The sequence below is a fragment of the Neofelis nebulosa genome, chromosome 4 (assembly GCF_028018385.1).
Source record: "Neofelis nebulosa isolate mNeoNeb1 chromosome 4, mNeoNeb1.pri, whole genome shotgun sequence".
In the NCBI taxonomy this organism is placed as follows: Eukaryota; Metazoa; Chordata; class Mammalia; order Carnivora; family Felidae; genus Neofelis; species Neofelis nebulosa.
The window spans coordinates 84,733,803-84,755,389 of NC_080785.1; the positions used below are offsets into that span (position 1 = coordinate 84,733,803).

A 21,587-nucleotide genomic window follows, 5' to 3' on the forward strand; every position below is an offset into this window, starting at 1 on the left:
TTAAGAAAAACTACTTTGCTTTCTCTTGTTTTATTGCTTTCAATTCAGATGTCACTCTGGTTACATAAAACAAATGTTGTCTCTTTACCACTCAAAACTCATGTTCTGCTGAACTTGAGATTTCATTATTGTTCTCTTTGTTCTTAAATGTGGGCTTAAAAAAAAAGAAAGAAAGAAAAACAGTATACAGCAACAATAAAAAGGCACACAGAAGGAAGTTCATTCCTGAAAGACATAACCTGCTCAGAAAAAGGTGCCTGTTCTTTATGTATCTGTGATCCCGGAGAGCAGATTTGTGGTGTTCTGCACACCCTTCCTTCCTTAAGATGAAAGTCATTGAAGTTCGAGTGGTTTATCTGATAAATACTTGGAAAAATGGATGAAACACAGCCAGAGGATCTGTTAGGACTACGAAGATACTTTGCCATGGAATCAATCCTATTGCAGACTACTATTTCCAAATTAATCAATTAAGGAAAAAAAAAAAAGCCCATGGATTTCAAAAGACCAGTCAGCCTTTATTTTTTTTTTTAATATTTATTTATTTTTGAGACAGCGAGAGACAGAGCATGAACGGGGGAGGGTCAGAGAGAGGGAGACACAGAATCCGAAGCAGGTTCCAGGCTCTGAGCTGTCAGCACAGAGCCCGATGCGGGGCTCGAACTCACGGACTGTGAGATCATGGCCTGAGCTGAAGTCGGATACTCAACTGACTGAGCCACCCAGGCGCCCCCAGAGTCAGCCTTTAACAGTAAAATTAGCACTGTAGGACTCCCAGGAGCAGGCTATTGCTGGGTCAGTAAGTTGCTTTGCTTAGTTGAGCAGACTCAGAATATATTAACTTATTAATATATGGGAACATATATTACTAAATTTATAAGCATGTAAGTGATCAAGATGCATTTTTTTGGGTTATGCTAATAAATTTTAAATTTAAAGAAAAACATTTTCTTAAATAATCAAATGAAATCTGAGGAACTCTGGCAATTTTTCCAGAATGTTATTAAATTTACAATTTTTAATGCTAGACTCACTTTGGCTTAAGGTTCTTCATAATTAGCGCATTAATGTTGTGCTTACCAAATGTTAACTATGTACCTTCAAGTGCTTTTTCTATGCCTTGCTTTATAAAAGAATTGATCATTTCACTAGATTAACCAAAATTGCATTATAGATAAAATATGTTTTCCTCATTCGATTCAATAAGGACAACTTGGCTTGGCCAAAATTGCAAAGTACTTTATTCTGGAATTTTCCTGAAGATAGAAAAAATTATTATTATTGCAGAGCTTCATTTTTAATTCTGAAATATCAGTTTTTAATAAGCAGAAAACTTTAACTAAGTGAGTTTGACACAAACCCAAACATATAAGTTATGGAAAACTCTTAAAGAAATGTGAGTCATTCTGATCATGTGCTAACTACTTATGGTCTGTTATATAAGTTATGCTGGTGTTATTATCATGAAGAATAAACTCTCAGTGGAAAAATAGAGTCAGTCAAGACTAAAAAAAGTTGAGCTTTCTTATGGAACCCTATGCGAGTGATTGATATGGCTAAACAGAGACACAGTTACCAAATACAAGTTACTTACTGTCTTCAACATGGTATTTGTGTCATATTTTCTGATGTGAGGTAAAAATAACTGGGTGTGTATGATATACTGTGATTAGCACGTGAGGAAATAATGCATTTGAACTGAAACAAATTCCTTAGCTAAGTGTCACCCTGATATATTGCAGAAAACACAATGTAACTTTTAAAAACCAGACCCTTTGTTTATTTTATAGAGTGCAGAACCATAATTTCTTCTTTTAATCCTCTGTCCAGAATATTTCCTGAAAATACATCCAGCTTCCTCAAACTTAACTTATATAAATTGCAATATGGTTTGTATGTGTGTGTGTGTTTCTAAACAATGATCAAAACCTGTGGCAAATGAATGTTTAGATATATTACCATTTTCTCTTTTGAACATGTGTAAGAACATATACCTCTAGAAACGAAATAATTGTAGGTACAGTTAATTTTGAGTGCTTTCTCTCACTGGAGCTATTCAAATGAAACTTCACAGATATTTATCAGGTTATCACAAGTCTAATTTTGAAAGGAAGTATATTTTGTTTAAGAATAAAGTTTATGAATAGAGTGACTTTCAAAAAGGATTACTATTTCAGAAAATTCTTAGGTACTTTCACTAATTCACATTTATCAAGAGGACATTTTCTAACAATATTTCTTTGTTTGCAACAGAAGAATTAATAAGCATGATTCGTTCTAATACATCCTTCCAAAGCAACCTCTGGCAGGTGCAAGGTAGTGTATCTTATGCAGATAGTGCTTCTGCTGTGGAAGAATAACATGGGGTACCATTCCACAGCATCTTACCCACCCCATTCAAGCCTAAGTTTTATTCATTAGGTTCAATATTCCAAGATGTAATTTTTTCAATTCTTTCAAATTTCTCAAATTTTTGTTCCTTTTCTAATGACTGTGTTGATCATGTGTTATAATTGCTACTTTTTTTTTAGTTTAAGCATAGATATGTGTCACAACCCATCTTTATCACCAGCAAAGGAAATGTAGTTTATAGACAAGTGTTGCTAAACTTTGAAAGTATACATGCATATATAGAGAAATGATGATTTCTTGAATTTTAAAAGAAAGGAGAACATTTTTAATGTAAATATTTTTAAAAAATTATTTTAACAGCTGACCCCCCTTTTCTTTTTAATTTTCAGAATCATGCTCCTATAACAACACTGAAAATTTCATCCAAAAAGGTAAAAACAACCCCGTTTTTATTTTATTTGCATGTTATAAACCTTTACTATGATGAAAAATATATTCTGTAAAATATTAATTTTAGTATTAGAAAAATAACTAATACTATTTACAGGATACCACAGAATCACCTTTAATTTTGGTACATCATTTACAAGCCATTAATGGAAGACAAAATAGGTCTATTTTGTATAAAAGCCCATCAGAGGAGAACATATAAATATACACAGCAAGATATTCCAACATTTTGTATATCCTATAGTCTCAAATATTACAGTGTGTGAAGCCAACCAAAATAAAAGTAATCTTTTTGTAGGAAGAACTCGGCATAATGTTTGGGCTACTATAACATCACAGACATTCTCAGGGGCTTGGAATATCAATCCTCTTTTGAGTCACTGCTGCTATCACATGTTTGAAATGTGCAATGCATTCTTTTATGCTTATTTCTAAGGAAGTGCTATTTTTTTTTTAGAGTTTATACATATCATTAAAAAATCTGAATGTCTCAAATCTAAACCATATAAGGATTCAGGTTTAGAGGAAGAAATGTTTGACTGTGATTGTCGGGAATGTTTAATCTTCTACTTCGTGCCTGCACATGCAAATGCACAATGACCATGAAAAGGAAAAGCCCTATCCCAATCTCTACGTGTGTGACTCACGTACTTCTCCAGGCACAGGTGTTCTCTCTGAAGATAGTTGTAAGGGGCAGAGTCATATAGTCAAAAATGGAATAGGCTTCAGAGTGGGACTGACATGCATTTGAATACTAACTTGTCCATAAATTATGGACAGATCATTAAACTTCACTGACCCAAGTTTCTGCCTCTACAAGGTAATGCTTTTCTCACAAATGAGTTAATTTATATAAATTGCCTAAAGTAAAGCAGGTCTTGGTAACTGTTTAAAGAGTCTGAGATCTATTTTTCTTGGAATATGGAATAAAGATTTTAAGTGTTAGCAGAAATGATGACATAACGTTACTGTTCTTTACCTTATTTGGTCTGATACAGATGAAGAAGTATTCCACAGTCAGTCTTGTACGCTTTTCACTTGACTCAATTTTATGAAGAAAAATAAATAGGGTACAATGGAGCTAAAGATCTCATCTGTAAAAATGTTTGTGTGGTGCATAACAAACATTTTCCCAAGTAACAAGAAGCCATTCGTCATTTTCCCCAATGTCCTAGGGAGCTGATCCCAAGTCAGAATTGTCTTTGAAGTCAGCAGGGAAGCCCTTTGTTTACAGTAGCTTAATGAAAAGAGAACGTGTCAGAATAAAATTCAAAAAGGACACAGAGCCATTTGTGTGGCAGAGTAGTTCAGTATACAATTACAGTAATACAAGTTACAATACAACTTGAAATTCAGCTGGTATACTCATAGTTCACAATACCTTCCATTAAATTGCAATATGCAGCACGCATATGCACACAGGAGAGACTGAGTATTACATCTGTCTTCAACATCTTATATTACAGATAATTAAAAATGTTTCTTTCAATCATTAGATTTAGGATATGGTAATTATTTGAGTTTTGGGGAACTCATTTGCACAACTGAATACGACATTAAATTTTCAGTGAGAAAGAATTACAGATTATCGATGGTATTTCATATACATTTAAATACCATGAATTTAGTACCTTCCCTAGTGCTCAGATTATATTATTTTCTATTTTATGCTTCCTTATTCCCTAGTTTATTCTTGCATTCCATATATCACAAGATAGTTGGATTAATACAAATGATAATTTCTAGAATAAAACTACCCATATTATTTCCTGAAATAAACCAGTTTCCTTAAAATATTTTGATGCAGCTGATGTATTCACTATATCTGTACTCAATAAATTCTTATTTGAAATGTTCTTAGAGAAATTATTATTGTCAAAATATGCTATTGTTTTCCTATAGTTTGATTGTCTCAAGTAGGGATCAATCATTTGCAGCCCAATTTCTAAAAAATTAATTGATCTGAATAAAATATTTTTTATTGAACAGTACACTGAGATTTTATTCAAATTATTAATTAGAATTAAAAAAGTGTAAGATGATAGTTAACTGGCAGTTTATTCTACTATGTTATTTAACATTCATTGAAAGGTTAGGAGTCAGACACTATTCTAAGGATTTTATATGGAGTTAGCCCTTACATTTAGTTCTTTAAAAAAACTGTGTGGTATAGGTACTGTATTATCCCGGTTTTATCGAAGAGGAAGCTGAGATTCAGAAAAGTTTCACAGTGTATTTGTGGTTGCACTGGGATTTGAATCCCAGAAGTGTGGCTCCAGAACCTAGTGGATCAGTGGTGCCCCTGTTAATTTAAATTTTAAATTTTAAGTTGTATATATGTGAAATATGTATAGATGTCTGTGTGTGTGTGTGTGTGTGTACATGTGCATATATGTACATATTTAAGTTCCAGCTTAGAGATTCTCTAGCTTGAATTATACAATATCACTTCCTTATAAAATAAGTGTGAGTTAGAAACTTAATCTTTCAACTCCTGAGAACTAATTTATGCACAGATAAAAGAATTGGAGCAGCATCGTAAGAAGCTCTTGACATCTAACAAATGAAGGAGAGTGAAATCTTTATTTATGACTTAGGGTGCCGCAGATCACTGGATCATACAGAAAAGTTAAGACATATCTAAATATAAATGCTGATATTCTTCTAAATAATTTAACATTCCTCTAATGAGTAATATGTTATTTTCAAAGGCATGTGAAACATGTTTTTCTTTAATTTTATCTAATACTGTGTACTGTTTTCCTTAAACTTAAAAATACCCTTTATTTTAGACTTGACTTTTTCAAATTTACAAGGTGATGGGTTCCCATATTTGAAGAAAAAGAAAGCTGCCTGTGCACTCAAAAAAGAAAGCAAACATCATAATTTAAATCTGTAATATATTAGCTCACATCTGAGAGAACAATAAATCCCAATGTCTAAAATGTATTACCGTTCTACATAGGGCTCTGAGCTTTTTTTTTTTTTTTAAACAGGAAAGTGGTAATGTTCTAAGCATATTAACATAGGAGAATTCTATTTATTTTGGCTTTCTACCCTCTGTACTTCACGTCTTATTTTTAGCCTATTTTAAAATGAATCTAAGTTGGTATAGACACATTATAATGTGTTCCTGCTAAAAGTCCTCTTTAATGTCCACATCTGAAATAAATCATAATCTTTCCTCTAATAGCAACAATTGTATGTGAGCTCCAATGAAGGGGTTTCCCAAGTGTCTCTGCATCGCTGCCACATCTATGGTACAGCCTGTGCTGACTGCTGCCTGGCTAGGGACCCTTACTGTGCCTGGGATGGCCATTCTTGCTCAAGATTCTACCCAACTGGGAAGCGGTGAGTCCCAAACATTCAGCTGAGAATCAAAAGCGATGTTCCCAGACAGTTGAGTCATGCTCCACACGTATTCTTTTCAATGGCGTTAGAAATAGTAGCTATGTTCAGCATCACGTGTAGTCAATGAATGAAGTAAATGCCTATGCTTTATAACTTGAGATTTTCACAGATATGTGAGGATACAGTCCTTTGGCTTTTTGTGGGGTTTTTTGGTTTTTATTTTATTTTATTTTTAATATAATTTATTGTCGAGTTAGCTAACATACAATGTATACAGTGTGCTGTTGCTTCAGGGTAGCTTCCCATGATTCATCGCTTACATATAACACCCAGTACTCATCCCAAGACATGCCCTCCTCAATACCCATCACCCATTTTCTCCTCTCCCCCCGCCCACCCATCAACCCTCAGTTTGTTCTCTGTATTTAAAAATCTCTGTGGAAAAATTTATTTCTCCTCTTAAAGCTCCTGTAGCTACACAATCCTGTGGACCATCAAAAAGTTCAAACAGCATGTAACATTTTTGCATTACCTGAGTTTTTATGTGCTTCAGTATATGATTAAACTCCACCTCCTAGGGTTTCCTGTGGCACTTAATATTTCTATAATCAAACTTTTTCTTAGTTTTGGCAACAGGAACATTGCTCCAACATGGTTACCCTGAATTGCTTTCAGAACCTTGATGCCCATGCTGTTTACCCCTTAGAGGGGTAAGTGCATGGATGCTGGTCAGATTGAGAGTTAGGCAATGTGAGGCTAAGTGCCATTTATCCAAGCAAAAGCTCAGACAGGAAACTCTGAACCAACTTGCACTAAGTTGGAAGGGACCACCAGTAGTGACACTGATTATAGAACAAAGAATATGCATAATTTAGGGTCAGCCAAGGTCATAGCTATTTTCAGTCATCTCTTGATGTGGGTCATGATGGGTGGCAAGGCCAAAACCTGACAAAATTAGGGTCAGCAGGAGAGAGCAAATAGGACCAGCCTTAAGCACTAATGATTTTCAAGTAAAATCATTGGGGTGAAGGTGTTTTATAGCTTCTTTACTCTCTGTTATACATATAGGCCCTTAAAGACCTTGACAGATTAAAGGAACCCTAGCACTTCTGCCTGTCAAGATTGTACTGATACTTTTATCTATTAGTTCAACAAATTTGTATCATGGGACAGTTATTTGCCAGGCAATGTTCTAGAGCTAGGCATACAACGTGAAAAACAAGAACAATAAAAAGATGAAAATTCCTGCCTTGAGGGATAATAAATTCTAGAGGGGAAAGACAGAAAATAAATAAATAAGGAAGCCCTCTAGTGTATCAAATAATGATAAGGTCTATGATTTTTTTTAATTTTTAATTGTTTTTTTAGGTCTATGAATTTTAAAAGGGCAAAGAAGGGAGACAGAGGATGCGGGAAGCAGGGAGTTGCAATATTAAATGGATGGTCCCAATGAAGGTGTGATGTTTGAAGATGGACTTAAGTGAGAAGGAATGACACAAAGGCATTATCTGGGAGAATAGCATTCCAGGGAGAGGAACCACATATCCTTAAAGCTGGAGTGCACCGAGATTGTTCAAGAAACAGCACTGAAACTAATGGGGCTATGGTGGAATGAGAAAAAGGAAGGGTAGGAAGAAACGAGGCCAGAATGCACGATGACTTAGGACTTATCAAGTTATTGAAGGCTTTTGTTTAGAGTGAAACAGAAAGCTACTGAGGGTTTTTGAGCACATGAATGATATTATTTTGACTTTTGGTTTGAAAAGATCATCTGGTTGGGTTTGGCTGGATTATAGCCCTGGGATAGGAAGTGGATGGGGAGAGAGGAGACAGAAGCTGCAAGGCAGTTAGGGCACCGTGAGGATCCAGGTAAGATAGAATGGTGGCTCGCACAGGGATGATAGAGGTGGAGGTGGCAAAGTGGTCTGATTCTGGATAGAGCTCACAGCATCTGCTGATGTATTATATGTAGGATGTTAGAGAAAGTGAGGACTGAAGAATGAACCAAGTCCTCAGAACTGAGCATATGCAGTTGTAGTTTCCCGAGAAAGAGACGACTATGGAAGGAGCAGGTATATGGAGAGAAAGATGATGTTAGCAGTGCCTATGAGATGTTCAATCTCATATAATATGAATTTGGAGTACACAGGCATGGCCTGGGATGGATAATTTGAAAGCCTTTTGTATTTAAAGGCATGAAATGTGAAGAGAACACCCTTTCTTTAAACCAGTACTTTTTTTTTTAATTTTTTTTAACGTTTATTTATTTTTGAGACAGAGAGAGAGACAGAGCATTAACGGGGGAGGGTCAGAGAGAGGGAGACACAGAATCCAAAACAGGCTCCAGGCTCTGAGCTGTCAGCACAGAGCCCGACACGCGGCTCGAACTCACGGAGCGCGAGATCATGACCTGACCCGAAGTCAGACGCCCAACCGACTGAGCCACCCAGGCACCCCAAACGAATACTTTTTAGTATCTGTGTTCAAAGACCCATGTTCTTCTGTGTCATTTTAAGATTTAGGCAGGAAGTCTATGGTGTCTTTTGATTTCTACATAGAAGTTTAGAACATCAGTACCCTGAGATCTTCTGCTGGCACTGGACTAGAGATCTAAAACTGAACACATAGTATGAGGAAAGCAAACTCCACATGTAATCTCAAATCAATGATATTTGTAGCCATTGCTGGTATTCTTTTTTACCAAACTTGTTTTGCACTCCCAATTACGATAGCAGTGATATTTAAAAATTATTACCATAATTGTTTGTAGGACAATACATTTTTCTTGACAAAGAGTTCTAAAAATTGGCATGTCTAACCCCTAGAATACAATCGTCTACCTATTAAACAAATTTAGTGCTAAAGGAAGCTGAAGCAACACACTTTCTTTATTATCATTATTATTACTATTATTATTATTATTATTATTTATTTTAAGAGATAGAGAGAGAACGAGTGGGAGAGGGGCAGAGGGAGATAGAATCCCAAGCAGACTCCATGCCATCAGCGCAGAGCCCAGTGCAGGACTCAAACTCACAAACCACAAGATCATGGCCTGAGCCGAAACCACGAATTGGATGCTCGAACAACTGAGCCACCCAGGTCTCCCAGAAGCAACACACTTCCTAAGAATGAAAGTGATGTGAGGATTACAAAGTGATTCTTACCATAGTCCTTGAGGCATACCAGCCTCTCGGCTCTAATGTGAATGAACTGGAGATTACACTCCTTCCCTGCATAATTTCCAGACCCTGGCTTTGGTGAAGCATTTTTATTTAACAAAGAATAGTTCTCAAGTAAAATTCCATCCTATATATAGATTATCATTGCATATTTGTGATTTGTTCTCATATTCTCCCTCTAATTACAACCCCAGTTATCTTTTCTAAGATGTATGTTTAAAGGTAGATTTCACATTGTCATCCTAATACCACAAATCATGATCTTAATCATTTCCTTTTAATGAAGAAAGAGCTGGAACTATCTTGCAATTTTTTAATGTTACAATATCATGCCTGATATGAAACCATGTATCATAGGTTTGCTGTTAGAACTAATAAATGAAATCAGTAAAGTTGCAGGGTACAAAATCAACACTCAAAAACCTGTTGCATTTCTATACATTAATAATGAGCTATCTGAAAGAGAATTTAAGAAAACATTCCCATTTACAATTGCATTAAAAGAATAAAATACCTAGGAATAAATTTAACCAAGGAGGTGAAAGACCTGTATGCTGGAACTACAAGACATTGATGAAAGAAACTGAAGACACAAATAAATGGAAAGATAATTCATGTTCATGGATTGGTAGAATAAATATTATTAAAACCGCCATTCTACCCAAAGCAATCTGCAGATTCAGTATAATCCTATCAAAATTCCAATGGCATTTTCCACTAGATTAGAATGAATAATCCTAAAATTTGTATGCAATCTCAAAAGACTCAAATACCCAAAGCAATATTGAGGAAGAAGAACAAAGCTGGACGCATCATGTTTCTTGACTTCAAACTAGATTACAAAGCTATAATAATCAAAACAATATTCTATTGTCATAAAAAAGAGACACATAGAGTAGAGCAGAATAGAGAGCCCAGAAATAAATCCATACATATATGGTTAATTAATTTACAACAAAAAAGGGAAGAATATACAATGGGGAAAGACGGTCTCTTCAATAAATGGTGTTGGGAAAACTGAGCAGCTACATACAAAAGAATGAAACTAGAATACTATATTACACTATAGACAAAATTTAATTCAAAATCATTTAAAGACTTGAATATAAGACCTAAAACCACAAAACTCCTAGAAGAAAAGATAGGCATTAAGCTCCTTGATATAAGTCTTAGGGATGAGTTTTTAGATATGACTCCAAAGCAAAGAGAACAAAAGAAAAAATAAACCAGTGGGACTATATCAAAGTAGAAAACTTCTACACAGAAAGGACATCATCACCAAAAGAAAAGGCAACCTACTGAATGGGAGAAAATATTTGCAAGCCATAGACCAGATAAGGGTTAATATCCAAATACATAAAGAATTCATACAACTTCGTAGCAAAAAAAATGAAATAAAATAAAATAATTAAAAAAAAACAATTTAATTAAAAAAGTGGACAGATCTGAATAGGCATTTTTCCAAAGAAGACATACAGATTGCCAACATGTCATGAAAAGTTGCTCAGTGTCACTAATCATCCGGGAAATGCAAATGAAAACCACAAGGAGATATCAACTCACTCACTCCTGTTAGAATGGCTTTTATCAAAAAGACAATAAATAACAAGTGTTGGAGAGGATGTGGGAGAAAGTTTTGTTGGGAATGTAAACTAGTGTAGCCACTATGGAAAATGGTATGGAGGTTCCTCAAAAAATTAAATCTAGAACTACCATATGATCCAGCAATTCCACTTCTGGGTATTTATCTGAAGATAAAACTCCACTAATTCGAAAAGATATGTGCACCCCAACGCATGGAAACAACCAAAGTGTTCCTCAATGGATGAGTGAGTAAAGATGTGGTGCACACCCGCACACACACACACACATGCACACACACACACACACCCTACTGGAATACTATTCAGCCATGAAATATAATGAAATCTTGGCAATTTATGACATGGATGGACCTTCAGGACCATCCATATGCTAAGTGAAATAAGTCAGACAGAGAAAGACAAATACTGTATGATCTCACTTGTATGTGGAATTTTAAAAACAACACACCAAATTCATGGACATAGATAATAGATTGGTGATTGCTAACGGTGGGGTAGGGGATGGGAGAAATGAACAAAGGGGTTCAAAAGACACAAACTTCCAATAATAAAATAATTAAGTTATGGGGATGTAATGTACAGCATGGTGATTATAGTTAATAATTCTGTATTGCCTATTTGAAAGTTGATAAGAGAGTATATCTTAAAAATTTGCATTGCAAAAAAATTTTGTGACTGTGTATGGTGACAGATGTTATCTAGATTTATTGTGGACATTGCGTATACTCATAGCCAATCATTATATTGTACACATGCAACTAATATAATATATATCAATTATTTCTCAATTTAAAAAAAGTACAAGAAAAGGGGGAAAACATATATTATGGGTTGAAAGAGGAAGTAGTAATCCTTAAAGAGCTGAATCTCTAGCAGTGTCTTAATTCTGTCACAAAAAGCTGAAAAAGTTTGATCTCTATCATCTAACTACCTATCTATTATCTATCTATCTATCTATCTATCTATCTATATCTATATATATCTTATTCTTTGACATATTCATACCCATCTTTGGCTAGCACACTGAAAGTTTTATTAAAAATATCCATATTATTGAAGTTCTCCAAATTATTTTAAAACTTAGTTAAGCGTATATCATAGTGAATGCAAACCATGTTTGCTGAATCAAGTATTTCCTAAATTCTCATCTATTTTTAGTGATTAATAGTAATAATAAAAATGATCACTTGTATTTTCCATATTCATTTTCTTTAATAGTGTTAACTTACCTGGTTTTATTGCAATTGTATTGTCTATCTATCTGGTACACAAACATACCATGGAGAAATTCATAAGAATGAAAATCAAAAACGTGTCTTTTGTATAGAAACAAGTACAGTGATACTTAGAAATCAGTGTTTATACTTTGATATAATAAAGTTATTAACTATTATTGGCTCAGTAGTTTCTCTTTTTTAAAAGTTTGCTCCTAGCAAACAATACAAGCAATTTTCCTTTTCATTCTCAAGTATTTTAAATATTTGTGCATTTGTATCAAATATTGCAATTTAATCCCATATGTTATTTATTCTGGATTCAGACATGCAAGTAAGAAATTTTATTCTAAGACAAGATAATCAGTTCAGCCTTCAAGTAAATTATCTGTTTTATATACAAGAACAAAATTATTTCATTGTTTATCCAAATGATTAGACTCTAAGGGAGAAAACATGGGTAACTTGAGCCCAAATCCCAAATCCTACATGCAGTATAATATTACTCTGCCTACCAGCATGCTTTTGCAATGCTGAATGAATGCCCTAAAGGGAATCTACAAATACAAAAAAATCTCAGATAGCTGTCTTGCTGATCTCATCATTTAAGCCAAGACATAATAATGCTTTTCTGTATTGGAATGTCTGGAAGCTATGTGATACCATAAATTCAGGTTGTCCAGCTATGTAAACCATAACATAGTGCTAGTCACAGGACAATCATTTTAACCATTGTGAATGATATTGCTTCTCTAGATGGCTGAAAATCACTTTTTCAGCAATAAGAACTCTCACATGGTGCTCATATAATATAGTGCACTCACAAGTAAAAATGCAGTGACTTAGAAATATAGCAAATGCAATGCAATAAAAAGCTGATGTAGGAGCTATTCTAGAGTACAGCATTAATTGTATTTGCTGAGACAAGAGTGACTTTTACTAGTTTGTGTATATGTGGTTGTATTAGAAATATAAAATTAAATAAGGATTATGACTTTTTTAGAAAAAAGAATGCATAAATGACACAAAATGTTATAGCTATATATCCATAAATAGATGTATATAATCCATTAAATCTACAAGCTACGATTTGCTGTAACCTTAAAATGATTTTTTTCACTATCAATGACTTTGAGATTAGTCTCACTTTGTGAATTTGATAATCCCTGTGTGATTTTAATATTTCTGCTCTTTAACTGAATATTTAATTTACCTTTAAGGTTAAAAATGTTAAGAGAGACTTAACAGCTAACCCAATTAAGTAATATGCTTGTTTATATATATTTCTCAGCCTTGATAGTAAACAATCAGTTTATCCCTGTATTCCTAATATTTAAAGAGAGGTTCCTTTCCTACTCTCTTATAGCAATCTTCATCCCATGATTTATTGCTAAGAGAATATCATTTGCTCTATTTTGGTTTGTTTCACTATGTGATACAATTGGAATTATATGTGGATAGATAGATAGATTTATTACATTTTTATTAAATATAATTTTATTAAAAATATATAATTTATAGACTCAGGAAATTAATAGTATTGAAATAATTTAAAACTTTGCTTTAAATAATAACCAGTTTAGAAAGAATGTACCTAAATTTGGAAATGCTTAAACTGATGATACATAACAACTAAAATGCAATGAGTGAACTTTGGATCATGAATTTAAAAAAATCCATAAGGGATACTTTGGAGACAATTGGGGAAATTTTACTATAAAATGTGTATTGTATGATATTATCAAGTAATCTACTGTTGTTATAAGTGATTATAAGATGCATGCCAAAGTATTTAAGAGTGAAGTATTATCATGTGTGCAAACTTATTTTCTAAAGGTTTTCATATATGTGCATAAATAATATATACATAATACACAACACAGTACTTGCATATGATAGAAAAAAATAAATGTGGCAAAGTATAACTATTCATGTCTCTATCAGTGTTCATTGTACTCACCAGTTTTCTGTTGACTTGACATTTTTCAAAGGGAAAATTTGAAGGAAAATTCTTATTCTAGTAAATGAACAATTTTGCTTAATTTTACACTAAATGTGCATGTTCTATCACTTATTTCAGAAAAGTTTTAAAATATCTTAAAAGTATTAGAAAGTGTTGACTCTTCTAAGAAAGCTATGTTCATTTAAGAAAAAAATTACAAGAAAGAAGATGCCAGTGAATTTATACATTAGAAGTTTCATCTTAGAAAATTTTGGCTGAATGTCCCTAAATTAAAATTTACACTATTAATTTGGAATCTAACATTTACCCAGGAAGTGCAAATAATAAGGGTTTCATAGCCATCTTATCACTCTTCCTAGATGGGGAGGGACAGAATTAATTCCGAATGAAAAAAGGGTTAAGTACCCATCCTGTCATGGAAGTGTTGAACAAGAAATGTGAAGTAGCTGTATTAGATAATCAGACCTGTTTTCTTTATGAAAGTTTAGGCAATTAAAATACTGTGAAATTAAACATGCAATCTTTTAAGTGTGGTGTAATCAGCAATGTTAATTCTAAGTCAGTTTTATATATGTCTCTGCACTTACAGGAGGAGCCGAAGACAAGATGTGAGACATGGAAATCCATTGACTCAATGTAGAGGATTTAATCTAAAAGGTATTAAAAGTGAGCAATGGTCAATTTTGGTAAACAGCAGCAAAACTCTGTATCACATTTCAGTGAGGGAACCTTCATAATAAATTCAGATCTCACATTTTAAGGAAAGATTCACTATGAAGATTCTTGGTGTTCAGATACGGAAATTAAAAATCAAATGTCATTTGTATGTATAGTAAAAAAGACAAATGTCCATGGACACAGACACCTTGGGTATGTTAGTTGGTAGGTGTTTCACATAGATATCAGTTACAGATTTTCCTAGCTATTATTTTCTTTCTGAAGAAACAAAGCTGTTACCTTCTTTCTCAAGAAAAAAAAAATTGCTCTAAAAACTTTACCACTGAAGAACAAATAGAATAGTGCCCTGTTTGTTTGTTATTGTGGTAAATAGAAACAACATAAAATTTACCATTTTAACCATTTTAAAATGTACAGATCTGTGGTATCAAGTACATTCACATTGTTGTACAACCAACTCATCTCTAGAACTTTTTCATCTTTCCCAAGTGAAACTCTATACCCATTAAATACTAACTCCCTATTCCCCCTGCCCCAGCCTCTGGAAGCTCCCATGCTATTTTCTGTCTTTATGAATTTGACTATTCTAGATACCCCTTATAAGTGGGATCACAAAATATTCTTCGTTTTGTAACTGGCTTATTTCGGTTCTTCAGGGTTCATTCATGTTTTTGACATGTGTCAGAATTTCTTTCTGTTGGAAATGGAAAAGTCTTCTATTGTATGCATATATCACATTTTGTTTATTCACTCATCTATCGCTAGACACTTGGATTGCTTCCACTTTGGACTATGTGAATATCCTGCTGTTTTCATGGGTATACTACAGTGCCTTGGTTTTACAGTTTATAACCATTCCAGTACTTTTGGCGGTCCTGTCTTATGTCTTACAAGCAATCTAACCCGTTTTTCTCTGATCCTCACATGTAGATCCCGTATTATTATACTTTCCCCAGTATACTTTCTCCCAGCTCCACATCAATCCCTTGAGTGAAGTATCTTCAGACAGAGCTCTTCTTAGCTCATGCAGGTGCTGCAGACACACTCTGGCTAACAATTAACACCAAGATTCCTATTGCTAACATTTTTGAGTGTGGGCCTTTCTTTAGTAAAAAAATGACATTACTAACTACACTAAGTATAAGGAGAAAATTATGACACATTTTGCTTGGTTGTTCCATACATCTAAGGGAATACATCCAAGTTATCATTTCTCTGTATACTATTTTATAAATACTTGTGCCAGTTGTACTAATAGTATTCGCTCTAGTGTTAGAACTGTCTGTCACTAGGGGTCACGATGAACGAACATCTATGTTGGCTTTGTGTCAGAACTTGAGTTAAGTGCTTTTTAATGGACTATCTCACTTAATGCTTATGAAACTGTACTACAGGTCTATAATTATCCCTGTTTTATGAATGAGGATTCTGTTTATGTCTAAGCTACCACATGATTATACTAAATCGTCTTCCTAAATTAAGAATTTCAGTAAAGAACCTATTTGAAAACATAATCCATGTTTTAGAGCCAAGTAAAGCTGAGGCACAGAAAGGTCAAGTAACTTGTGTAAGGTTACACACCCAGCATCATTGAAGTCAGAATTTTGCTTCCAATACATCTGAATACAAAGATTGTGTCTTTAATCACCACTTCCCATTGTAGACACTCTTTGCTTTCTGACTTTTCCTGAAGCTTCTGAATTTCATCTATACTACATTGAGTATGGATGAAACTGGCTTTAATAATGCCTGGCACTTACTAACTCTTTAAGTAAGATGTGTTTCCTAATAATTCACGGCTTCGGTTTTCTCAGCTATGAAAAACTGAGAAAACTGAATTCATAAGTATATTGTAATAATTAAAAGTTCAAAGTGATATGAAGGACATTCCTTGGTATCAAGTAATTCTTGAATAAACATCAATGCCCCCATGTCTTTTTGTCCTTCCTTTTAGGTTAAACACAGCAGGTAAACAATGTATAATAGTCTGCTTGTTCAATGATTAAAAATTGCCTTTTGGTGGTTTCTATAGATGATCACAATTGTATAGAGAAATAAACTTTCATATAGGAGAATATGCTCTGAATTCTATTCCCTGTCTTTCTCCTTTCATTTTTGCTTTTCAGCATATAGAAATGCAGCTGAAATTGTTCAGTATGGAGTAAAAAATAACACCACTTTCCTTGAGTGTGCCCCTAAGTCTCCACAGGCATCTATCAAGTGGCTGTTACAGAAAGACAAAGACAGGAGGAAAGAGGTGAGTAAGGCAGCACTACAGCAATCAGTCAGGGCTTTGGAAAGACATTAAATCACCACCCCTTAGTGAAGTTCAGATCAAATGAAAAAGAAAAGGCATATGAACATCCTTTTATGTCCTCAGGATGACAAGTGCCACTTCCTTTAAAATCCTTTGTCTGTAGAGTTGATGAATTAATTAGAAATCCTTGCTGCCTGCACTCAAGACGGGGGTAGTGATAGGAGGAAGCATTTGTAAAAGAAACAAGATGTGTGCAAAACCAGAAGCCAAGTTCTCACTCAGCAGCACCTTTGTGTGATTCACAAGATAAAAGGGAGCTTTAAAAAAATTCAATTTTCCTCAGCAAGAAATTTCACTAAACTGTAACTTTTATGGTAAGAAGCATTTTTCTGCCATGCAGTAATCTATTTCCTTTGCTTTATTATCCATAACTCTATGATTTTGGTTAGGTAATGTATGGAACCATTGTTTATGGGAGCACTGCCTTTATTTAGTGATATGGAAAAAGCAGTTTTTTCAAATAAAAGGACACTGACATTAACTTTTCACTGATCTTAAAGAGCTGTTTTAGAAGGGAGACATTGTAAAACAGCATAGGGTGAAATATTATAAAATAATGAAGTCCCATAATACTCATGTCATGTTGTACTGACAAATAAGAGGAAGAAGAAGAAAAAAATATATGTATATATAAAGCCTTTGGGTAGTCTAAAATGTCATGTTTTTAGCAGTGTTCATAAAGTCTGATGGAGCAAAGGGGAAAATGGAGCCTTCCCCATTTGGGTGTATTCTGTTGTGGACAGTTTAAGTACTACAGATTAAGTTAATTAAGACTATGTAGAAGGGACACAATCCAAAGCTATAGAACCAGGCACTGCATCAGAGTTACTGAAATAGATATTGGCTCCATATGGGGAATACTTTACAACTCATGCCTGCCTGTCCAAAGACAGTAGGAGCGGTTTAGTCATTGTGCGTCCATGTCTATGGGATATTAAACCACAGGCTGATGAGCACTTGCATAAGAAGAGATTTAACTGAGACATATGGATGGCTCGGTTGGTTGAGCACCCAACTGTTGATTTGGACTCCGGTCATGATCTCACAATCCTGAGGCTGAGCCCCTTGTTGGGCCCTGTGCTGGGTATGCAGACTACTTAATATTCTCTCTCCCTCTCCTGCTGCCTCTGCCCCCTCTCAGGAACGAGCTCTCTCTCTCAAAAAAAAAAAAAAAAAGATTATTTTTTTTTTAACCATCTGGAGGAAAGAGGAGCTAGATGAACGCTAGGACCTCTTCTTGCCCCAGAATTCTATGATACTAAAAAAATCTTTTTAGACATTATTATTAATAAAAATATTGTTTAAGATCTGTTTACTTTGCTACAAAAATCTGTCATCAAAAAGGACTTGAGGGGCGCCTGGGTGGCGCAGTCGGTTAAGCGTCCGACTTCAGCCAGGTCACGATCTCGCGGTCCGTGAGTTCGAGCCCCGCGTCAGGCTCTGGGCTGATGGCTCGGAGCCTGGAGCCTGTTTCCGATTCTGTGTCTCCCTCTCTCCCTGCCCCTCCCCCGTTCATGCTCTGTCTCTCTCTGTCCCAAAAATAAATAAAAAACATTGAAAAAAAATTTAAAAAAAAAAAAAAAAGGACTTGAAATTTCTACAGACTATTAATTTTAAATTCTTTTGAGTGGATATAGGTGATAATAATTGTCTTACAACGTAAGCTGAGATAGAAGTCATAATGTGTGGTGATGATTATTGTACAGAAATGAAGTTCTTAGGCTAAAGCATGGCATGTATTCGTGCACAGTCCTTCTTGAGAAGGTCTGTGTGTATATATGTGAATTGGAAATCTACAACTCAAACAGGGATTACCTTACATGAATAAAATGTTTTTCTTTAATTCACTAAAAAGTTAAATAGAGGGACATCTAGGTGGCTCAGTTGATTAAGCATGCAGCTCTTGATTTCGGCTCAGGTCATGATCTCACGGTTTGGGTCATGGGATTGAGCCCCACATCAGGCTCATGCTGAGCACAGAACCTGCTTGGTATTCTTTCTCTCCCTCTCTCTCTGCCCCTTCCCAATTTGAACATGCGTGTGCTCTCTCTCTCTCAAAAATAATTAAACTTAAAAAATATTAAAAAGTTAAATAGAATCATATACAATCAGTGAATATAATTTGTATTATTTAAAGAAAACGAGTACATACAAGCTTGAATACATGCCACAGAAATAATGAATTCAATTAATAATGGATTGAGTTCTAGATTTAATGACTGAATCTCTTTTGTGATATTTCTGATATTTTATTTCAGAATGCCCAAGAATGTAGGGACTCAGTTATTACTATCTTGCTTTTTCTTCAAATCTCAAAAGCATAAGATTGCTGTAAGACTAGGAAAACATTAACTATAATATAATTATGCAAATCTATTTTATCTAGAATTTATAGAGCACAATTCTACTCCTTACTTTGGCTAAGCAAACTATTACTGTCTTATTAAATTTATTCTAATTCTTTCTTAGTATTTTAGGCAAAAAGGTGCTTATTTCTCATGTTAATATGTAAATACTGAATTTTTTAAAAATAATGTAGACGGGGGCACCTGGGTGGCTCAGTTGTTTAAGCGTCCAGCTTCGGTCTATGTCATGATCTTGCTGTTCCTGAGTTCAAGCCCCACATTGGGCTTTGTGTTGACAGCTCAGAGCTTGGAGCCTGTGTCAGATTCTGTGTCTCCCTCTCTTTCTCTGCCCCTCCCCAACTCACACTCTGTATCTCTCTCTCTCTCTCAAAAATAAACATTTAAAAATTTTTTTTAAATGTAAGACAAATGATAAAAGCTCATGGAGAAAATGTACATAGTTCATACTGAATAGCATAAAATGATCACTAAAAGTCCTCTTCCCCTTCACTTCAATATTTATTCACACTTCCCCAAAGTATAAAGCTACTAGGAATTATATATTCAATCATAATGTATTCCTCCAAATATTCTCCATAATTTTCCTATTTTTATCATTCTCTTTGTCTCTCTCTCTCTGTCTCTCTCTGATGTACACTCACCCACTTTAATATCAGTAAGTACATATGCAGCTAACTTATTTTTCCTAGCCACAGAGTGTTCCACTATATGAATACATCTTAAGGGTTTTTTTTTAAGCCATCTACTGCTTAGGTTATTGTTTTTCTTCTTATCAAACATCATTTACATGAATACTTGCATACTTGTGACTGTATCTTCTGGAATAAATTCCTAGAAAAGAAGTTTCTGCATCACATTTTATTATACATGTTATATGATTTTATCAAATTGGCGTCCACAATTTTTCCTAATTTTGCACAAACGTAAAAGGCTTTCTCTCTTTTTTTCAAATGCATTTCTACATGATTGAAACTATTTTGGGGACACACTTAAACTTTAAAAATTAAATTAACATCAAAACTTCAGTTTATATATTTCAGTCCTTCTTCCTGACCTCCCTCTTCTAGGTCTGTTCTATTATCTGTATTTCACTTGTATACTTTGCCTTTTTGTGCTTTTGTGTGAAGCTTACTTTTTATCTAAAACAATCTATGTTTGATTTTTATTTCATTGATAATAAAATACCTATTTACACAGAAATTTACCATTTAAAAAAGCATTGTACATGCATTCCTTTATTTTTATTTCGGTCAGGGGTGTTTTCTTTTGTTTTTGTTTTTGTTTTTTCCCTCAGTGAAAGAACATTCTCGAGTATGCATGTTAAAGAACTTCTTACCACTTAAGTTTTTAGTCTGTTTGTTGGCAATGCTATAGCTAGAACTTTAAGAAAGATGATTTCATGCATTTAACTAATATTCAGCAAATAATAGTTTTTCTAGGGCAAGCCTATATAATTAAATATTACCTCATAGCTTTGTATTATCTTTCCTTGGCAAGTAAAACTACTTAGAAGACTTAGAAGATGATGGCATTTCATCTTATTTTTAGTCATTCTTTAGTTTGGGATAATTAGAAAAAGCCTCGATAGTATTCAAAACTCAGTCTCTGCTTACATGATTTTTTTTTGAGTCATCTTACTGCTTTAATAAAGTAATGAATTGTTTCAGTTTTTACTTAGGAGAATATTCATTCATTCATTAAAAAATGATAAAAATTCAACCATTTAACTGTGGCTTAATGATTTTACTACTAAGAGTATTTTGTTGCAATTAAAGACAGGAATTCCAGGATGAAATAGATATTTTAAATTATCTGTGAATTTTGTGTATATAGGTTGACTGTGATTCATATTCCCAAAGCAACCAAAACTCTGTGCTTATTGGTGGAGAAACTACTTTCATCCAAAGGGAATGAACTTTAAGCTATTTTTGGCAATGTGGGTGATAACTTCATCCTGTCTTTAATAGATTTTAATAGATTCAGTGCTCTTAAGACAACATCTCCTGGGCAAAACAGGCAGTGGAACTGACCAAAATTTTATGTTCACTAAGAAGGAAGCTGATCAGTACTAGATGCTTTTGCCAAATTTGGAATTTCAGTGATACTCTGT

At 34.2% G+C, this 21,587-nt stretch overlaps 1 protein-coding gene across 1 annotated transcript in view; it reads left to right on the forward strand.

The window, feature by feature from the left end:
- SEMA3C (semaphorin 3C) overlaps nucleotides 1–21,587 on the forward strand; it is a 177,511-nt gene that overhangs the window by 152,967 nt on the left and 2,957 nt on the right. Inside the window, exons 14-17 of the mRNA XM_058725269.1 lie at nucleotides 2,742–2,783; nucleotides 5,996–6,153; nucleotides 14,706–14,773; nucleotides 16,921–17,051. Of these exons, the coding sequence (XP_058581252.1) occupies nucleotides 2,742–2,783; nucleotides 5,996–6,153; nucleotides 14,706–14,773; nucleotides 16,921–17,051 (399 nt within the window). The remainder of the gene's footprint in view (nucleotides 1–2,741; nucleotides 2,784–5,995; nucleotides 6,154–14,705; nucleotides 14,774–16,920; nucleotides 17,052–21,587) is intronic.